This window comes from Anopheles coluzzii, chromosome 2 (genome assembly GCF_943734685.1).
Source record: "Anopheles coluzzii chromosome 2, AcolN3, whole genome shotgun sequence".
NCBI lineage: Eukaryota > Metazoa > Arthropoda > Insecta > Diptera > Culicidae > Anopheles > Anopheles coluzzii.
In genome coordinates this window covers 12,710,471-12,716,745 of record NC_064670.1, presented here as the reverse complement: position 1 = coordinate 12,716,745, position 6,275 = coordinate 12,710,471, and the positions used below count along the sequence as shown (strand labels likewise).

Genomic DNA, 6,275 nt, shown 5'->3' with positions numbered 1-6,275 from the left:
TGATGGATGATCGACCAAAAAAACCGAATGACAGGAAGTATGGAACGGATGAAAATTAAGAACAATTTTATCGCTTCAAAGCATCATGCGAAGCTTCAATGATAAGCAGAACGTGAAACTAGAAAAAGAATTGTTAGAAATTTTCAAATTAAAGATACAACACCTTTTAATTAAAAATCAGTTGAAACTTTTTTAAATATTTTAATATTCATTTAAAAAACACCAAATGCAGTTAAAAATGCCCACTTCATAATGCAAAGGATATCGCATTTGCTTCCGATAGCGAAATTCATCGATTAACCGACACCGCACACTTTGGTCGATGAAACTCGTTGCGTAGTTGTTTCTGCGCTAACCCCATTATCCGGGCTCAGACGATTCGCGCCTAAACGCTCTAATGTCAACGCGCACGGTGTGCTTCACTGCTATCGTTTTCGGACAAAACATTGTTTAGGAATTTGAAACTGTCCCCATCAAAACGATAAATTATCCAAAATGATTGGACGGCCATCGGAATTAATTCAACTTAAGAAACTTAAAAAAAACCACATAAGCTCAGCTCCATTTTAATTCTACCCTCATATATCGATTATAACAAACACTTCGTTCTTCTCGTGCTCCGGCTTCTGGTAGATTTGCATTGCCGAGTACGTGATCGCCTTCACCTCCGTGCCCTGCGGATGTTTGGCCAGATCGAACTCCTCGCCGTAGCAGTTGCACTCGATCGTGAACTGCTCCAGATCGAACCGCGTTATCTCGAGCTTCTTGCAGATCAGGAACGGTTCCGCCGAAAACAGAAACAGCAGCTCGTCGAGAAACCGGTACAGCAGGTTTTCCAAATCGTCCGTCGGATCGGTCACGATTTGGTAGCATTTCTGTATCTCCACCTTGGGCAGCTCGGTCATGTAGCCGAACATGGCCATCCCGCACTGCTCGAACGCTTCCTGCAGCGTTTCGCCCCAGGCGTGCAGTCTGAAAGCAGAGGAGGGAATGTCGGGATGGTATATTACTGCGTGGATTATCCATTTTCCGGGCAACTTTGGCACTTACTGCACATCCGCCGTGTGGTCCAGATCTGAGAGAGTGGCGAAAGGAAGAGACATGAGACAACGGTTTGATGGACTGCAGTTTGTTAAACATCTCGGGTGTGTGAAATTACTTACATTCATATTTCACCTCCGGCACCACATGGTCCGTCGTTTCTAGTGGTATTTCCATCTTGATGGGAGGCACGTTCGGACTAAATTGCTTCCAATTAGCACTTTACGCTCGCATGAAGACAAAACTGCCGTATCATTTACGAATGTAGCGATGTTGTGGATGATTACAGTTATACAACCAACCAGCGAATTTGTTGATTTGCCCTTCAAAAAATAAAGGGATTAATTTAATTGTAAAGATAAACAAATTTTTCACATCGATGGATATGTATGACTCATACAAAAACAATTCTCAATGTTGCCGTAAACATATGCATTTGAGAGCCCATTCACCATTCCAATCGCCATTACTTACCAATAATTTACAGATTGATTCCTAATATTTTACAATTTATACGCTTTCTCACCTCTTTTCCGAATCCGCAATATCACCTATTCTGCATTTTCCTGCACGATGCAATGTTTACATTTTCCACAACCCCCGGTTTGACAGCTGAACAGCAGCAGCCACCTGTCAACTGGGCGCTCGAAGGTGACAGTAGCAGCAGCAGCAAAACAGCAAAACAACAAACGCAACTTTCCTTTCGATTTCACCAAAACGCAAGATGTTGGCCCACCACGGCGGGCCCGTAAACTTTCGCATCATCATTTAGTGTTCCCTTAGTGCAGAGCCCACACATACACACACCACAAAAGCAAACACCCGGATAGCATTCCGCCCGGGGCCTGGGAGTCAAGGGCGAAGCGCATCGGTTTGTGCTCGCACCAGCCATGAAGAAGCTCACCGGAACGTTTCGCAACACGCAGTGGGATCCGTACCTGCTGGTCGCCCAGATCGTGGCGATGCAGGCCCTGCTGTACGTTAGCCTCGGGACCATCATGTACGTGATGGACTTTTTCGCCGAGGCGAACCACACACTGGACCACATATTCGAGTATCACGTAAGTGAGGACGATTGCTTCACACGGAGGAAGTGCCTCTTCCCACTGCATTTTGGTACTGATCTCGCGGTTTCCTTTTGCTTCCTCTCACCCCCGGCAGGAAATACACGTAACCGATCTCGGCGGACGATTGGTTATCGTTGCCTTCATACTCAACTCTCTAGTCGGTGCCGGGCTGCTGTGGTTCGTCGTGCGCCGCACGAAGCTGTGCCTGGACTTTAGCTTTACCTTCCACTTTACGCACCTGGTGATATGCTGGTGGTACAACGAGGCTTTCCCGTCGACGATCGGCTGGTGGATGCTGAACGCGGTCTGCGCCGCGCTCATGTGCGTGTGCAGCGAGTTTCTCTGCCTGAAGACGGAGCTGAAGGAGATCCCGGTCGGGTATACCGCGCTCAACAACAAGGTCGATCTGTAGCGTGTGCAGCGGCACGTGAGGAGGGGACGGGACGGCGTTTAGCAAAGCAGGGACAGGTTTCGCTGAGCGCAGAAGAAGGATAGCGGCTAATTTGTGGCACACGCGTTCCAAGTAGGTAGTAAGCGAAGACGGGGAAGCCGAGAGGGGGAAAGGCCATTGCTTCAGGGATGTATAGGCACTCCAAAGGGGTGGGCGGGAAACGCGGGGGGAAGTTGGTTGATTTGTGTGTTTGTGACCCACGGCTAGACACACTCAAGCTTTACAAGTAAACACTAATGGCTAAGAGTATTTTTAACTTATGTTTCGTACTACTAAAACAAACAATAAACCCGACGGTAAGAGAAGGCAAGCTTAAGCGTGCGCGGATGATGATGCCTTTTTAATCGTGTAAACGTTCGAATCAATTATCGATTCGGCTGGTGGGCTGGTAACAGCCGGATCGATAATTCCCATCCTTCCGTGTCTCGTGCGGGAATGCTGGATGGGGCAGGACTAGTGGCCCGTTTTTTTTGCTTGCATGAGAGGGCAGAATTGATACATCAAATGGGTGGACTTTGAAACGAATTTTGTTTTGTTCACCATTTAGCACGTTTCGACTAACGACGGACGAGACGGTCTGCCTGCGGTGCGCTTTAAAAAGGCGTAGACTACCGGCCACCGACTGGGTGGTGCGCACAGTCGGGAAGATACGTTTGCCGGCTCAATATTCAATCAGGGACACTGCGCATGCCGTCACCGATCAATACACACGGAGAGAGTGTGTGTGTCCAGTCTATTTAGTGCGCCTGGAAGTAAGTGGACGGCCTATCGCATCGATCCAGTCGTGTGGTGGTGTGTGTGTGTGTGGTTCAGCCAAAGAAAACACGCCTTCCAAGAAGTCCGTAGAAACATATCTCTAAATACTACGTTTATCTTTATTTGTCTTTTGACTAATTAAACCAGACGCAGCAGCAGCATTCGCGAAGTGTTCGCTCCACTATCGGTACACTCTGTTTGCCGAGATATCAAAACCCAATAAAAGTCTGCTTTTGCCATTCGCACGCTCTAATTGCTGCGCGCCGCCGTTTCACACGTTGTTCTACAACAGACGCAGCAGCAACAGCAGTCGCAGCAGCAGCGACCACGTGCGCGCGCGCTCTCTCTCATCTTCGTGCGTAGTGCAGCAACCGGTTCCGTTCGGGGCGAGGGGCGCTACGGGATGAACGTGACGGAAGAATCCATTTCTCCGGCAGAAACATTCGACTGCCGAAACTATTTGCCACCGTTGAAGCTTTACTATGCGGGTGAGATTGATCTGGCATGCTCCTCTCGCTGCGCCCAACGCCAAAGGACACGCGCACTAAAATTAGTGTTCATTGTGGGTTCTTTTTTTCCATCCCCCTCTAGAATACATCATCCCGCTGAGCTTATCGCTAACCGTTGGCTGCATCGTTTGGCTGTGGGTAACGTTCGTGTTTGTAAAAGTAATCAAGCTCATCAGACGCCAAACAGAGAAGGGCCTGGTGATGGTGCTAATCATCGCGAATACGGTTTATTTTGTGAGTATGAGACGAGTTGTCGTAGGTGGGGGGGGGGGGGGGCTACCTTCAGCCAGCGTGACCGCACACGAACTGGCCGTGAAGCGCTGTTTACCGGGTGCCGATGGGACCACAGTGGCCACTAACCTCGCCGTGCCGTTTCGCGCTTGTGCGCACATTCCAGACGGTGGTAACGTTCAACGTGGTGGCGCTCCTGGTGCCGCACGTGGCCGTCGTTTGCGACATTGTACCGTTCGTGGCCTTTTGCTGGTGTATTTTGGTGTTCTTTCGCTACCTGAAGGAGTCGGTGGGCGGCGATTCGATCATTATGGGGCTGTACGAATCGAAAGCGCTCGATCCGCCGAAGGTGTGTCCCTGCTTCCGGTTTATCTACGACAGAAAGTGAGTGTTTTGGGAATGAATGTGAGGCTTGATTTTAAATGAGACTCATCCCTTCCAGACGCCAGCTTCGAGCGATCCGGTTCGGCATTCTGCAGCTGCCCATTTACAACAGCGTCGTGGCTAGTATACAGCTGCTCATTTTCTCCTACGATAAGGTAAGTACTTTGCAATACATTTTGTGCATACAAAAACAAAAAGCTTTCTTCTAAAACAAAAAACGATTCTATACTCCTTGCAGGATTTGTTTTTTGACGCCTTCTACATCATTCTACCATTCATCATAACGTCGATCGTGTTTTACGTCGGATCGTCGGTATCGTTCATCAAAACGGTCGCCCCACTCTATCCGGACAATCCAATCTTTGTAAGTTATTATTAGCAAAGCTCTATTTTTAGAATAATAAACAATTTCTTTTACTCCCACAGAAACGATTCTTCCTGCTGCAGTTGGTGCTAATTATTACCAAACCGCAGATCATTATACTGGAGCTCATCTACAATCTGTCCACCTTCGAATGTACCTTGGCCGGCGAGCCGAAAGTGTACATAAATAGTAAGTTTTTACAGGACAACAGAGGTTACAGGGTGTTTCAGGTGGTTCTCATAGTTGTGGGACACTTCCCTGACTCTTTCCTATTGGATGTGAACTTCATATGTTGGAAATTTAACTCTCCTACTAGATTTCCTATTGGATTTCTCAAACAAGAGTGCTATCGAGTCCAATTCCCATTACATTAAGTTCCATTCTTGTAAGATAGAGTCAATAAAATGTCCCACAGCTAGGAAAACTCTTTAAAAACCCTGTATTGTCGGGTTAGCGAATTAATTCCCCACAACGTTTGTTTTCCCTTTTGCTTGCAGTTATCAAACAGCTAGTAATTTTGCTCGAAATAGCTGCGGTGACGATCTGCTCGTACAAATTCTACACCGGCCAGGAACCGGCGGCCGCTGGTGAAAAGACTGGAGTGAACAATACCGGCTACGAGGCTTAACTGAAAGCCTGTGGACAGTGAATCGTGAACAAGTAAACGTGCTACCAGCTAAGCAGTTAGCAGATGATTTTACCTACCTGTAATGTTAATAATTAATTTATTAAATTGAGCAGTAAGGGCAAGTGAGGCACAGTAGAGGAGAGCATGAGCAAATACAAATAAGTATTAGATTTCCGCCCCCCAGCAAAACGAGCCTCTCGCGTTAGGAGAGTTTAAACTGTCACTTAAACTGTAATCCAATTCAAACAACACGTTTGAAGAGATGCTTCAGGGCGCAGCGTAATGATCTGTTAGCTTCTCATCATTTGCTTCTGAAGGGGAATCCTCGCCAACGCAAACGGACGACTTTAAATAAACCCCATGGTGAACAAATAAACCCAGGCGACATTTAATATCATAATAAGAAATAAATACTACACACCGCTAATGATAGCAGAGAACCAAGCTGATTGTTTGCATGGTGCAACGGCAAGCGAGGTGCATCGGAACGCGTGCCATTATGCCCTTTTTGGGGCTAGAAGAGACGGTAAAGTGGCAGCGGCAGCAGAGCAGAGAGAGAGACGGCGTGTTTTTGTTTGCAAACAACCACGTCTTCGTCTGCTGTTGCGTGGTTGCGCGATAGAAAAAAAGGCACCACACGTGCGTATGCTTTGCGCAGCCAAACACGAACGCGAGCGAGTGAGCGGAGAGCGCGCGCGAATGCTTTTGCGGAGTTTCTCAACTCGCCCCCGCGTGCTGCACAGCTCTCGCATCCGCAACCACCGCCTATAGTAGGCACGCTGGCGGGATTGCTGCGATCAAAGAGTTGCCGAGCGCGCAGAGAGGCGAGCGCGTAGTTTCGAGC

At 47.9% G+C, this 6,275-nt stretch overlaps 3 protein-coding genes across 4 annotated transcripts; 2 read left to right on the top strand and 1 right to left on the bottom strand.

Moving 5' to 3' along the window:
• Positions 1-550: 550 nt before the first annotated feature.
• On the bottom strand, positions 551-1,661 carry LOC120949079 (protein archease-like). 2 transcript variants are annotated; one of them, XM_040366065.2, is made up of 4 exons: positions 1,568-1,661; positions 1,164-1,364; positions 1,051-1,075; positions 551-972 (listed from the first exon to the last, which is right to left on the bottom strand). In XM_040366065.2, exons 2-4 carry the CDS (start codon positions 1,216-1,218, stop codon positions 579-581), a joined length of 474 nt encoding a protein of 157 aa, XP_040221999.1. In that variant the 5' UTR covers positions 1,219-1,364; positions 1,568-1,661; the 3' UTR covers positions 551-578. The 2 variants fall into 2 exon arrangements, with proteins under 2 accessions (XP_040221999.1, XP_040222000.1); XM_040366066.2 differs by having other exon boundaries at positions 1,516-1,605.
• Positions 1,662-1,701: 40 nt separating this feature from the next.
• Positions 1,702-2,875, top strand: LOC120949078 (protein SYS1 homolog). The gene is made up of 2 exons (XM_040366063.2): positions 1,702-2,102; positions 2,203-2,875. Exons 1-2 carry the CDS (start codon positions 1,932-1,934, stop codon positions 2,518-2,520), a joined length of 489 nt encoding a protein of 162 aa, XP_040221997.1. The 5' UTR covers positions 1,702-1,931; the 3' UTR covers positions 2,521-2,875.
• An 84-nt stretch (positions 2,876-2,959) lies between these two features.
• LOC120949076 (uncharacterized) lies at positions 2,960-6,146 on the top strand. The gene is made up of 8 exons (XM_040366061.2): positions 2,960-3,311; positions 3,463-3,803; positions 3,907-4,058; positions 4,222-4,439; positions 4,498-4,594; positions 4,678-4,803; positions 4,866-4,992; positions 5,301-6,146. Exons 2-8 carry the CDS (start codon positions 3,719-3,721, stop codon positions 5,429-5,431), a joined length of 936 nt encoding a protein of 311 aa, XP_040221995.2. The 5' UTR covers positions 2,960-3,311; positions 3,463-3,718; the 3' UTR covers positions 5,432-6,146.
• The last annotated feature ends 129 nt before the right edge of the window (positions 6,147-6,275 follow it).

Excerpts from the sequence above, each read along its gene's own strand:
- LOC120949078 (XM_040366063.2), top strand. The coding sequence starts at position 1,932 with ATGAAGAAGCTCACCGGAACGTTTCGCAACACGCAGTGGGATCCGTAC. Across the intron at positions 2,103-2,202 it reads ACCACATATTCGAGTATCAC|GAAATACACGTAACCGATCT; the intron begins GTAAGTGAGGAC and ends CACCCCCGGCAG.
- LOC120949079 (XM_040366065.2), bottom strand. The coding sequence starts at position 1,218 with ATGGAAATACCACTAGAAACGACGGACCATGTGGTGCCGGAGGTGAAA. Across the intron at positions 1,076-1,163 it reads GCCGGAGGTGAAATATGAAT|ATCTGGACCACACGGCGGAT; the intron begins GTAAGTAATTTC and ends CCACTCTCTCAG. Across the intron at positions 973-1,050 it reads GACCACACGGCGGATGTGCA|ACTGCACGCCTGGGGCGAAA; the intron begins GTAAGTGCCAAA and ends CTCTGCTTTCAG.
- LOC120949076 (XM_040366061.2), top strand. The coding sequence starts at position 3,719 with ATGAACGTGACGGAAGAATCCATTTCTCCGGCAGAAACATTCGACTGC. Across the intron at positions 4,059-4,221 it reads TCGCGAATACGGTTTATTTT|ACGGTGGTAACGTTCAACGT; the intron begins GTGAGTATGAGA and ends CGCACATTCCAG. Across the intron at positions 4,595-4,677 it reads TCATTTTCTCCTACGATAAG|GATTTGTTTTTTGACGCCTT; the intron begins GTAAGTACTTTG and ends TACTCCTTGCAG.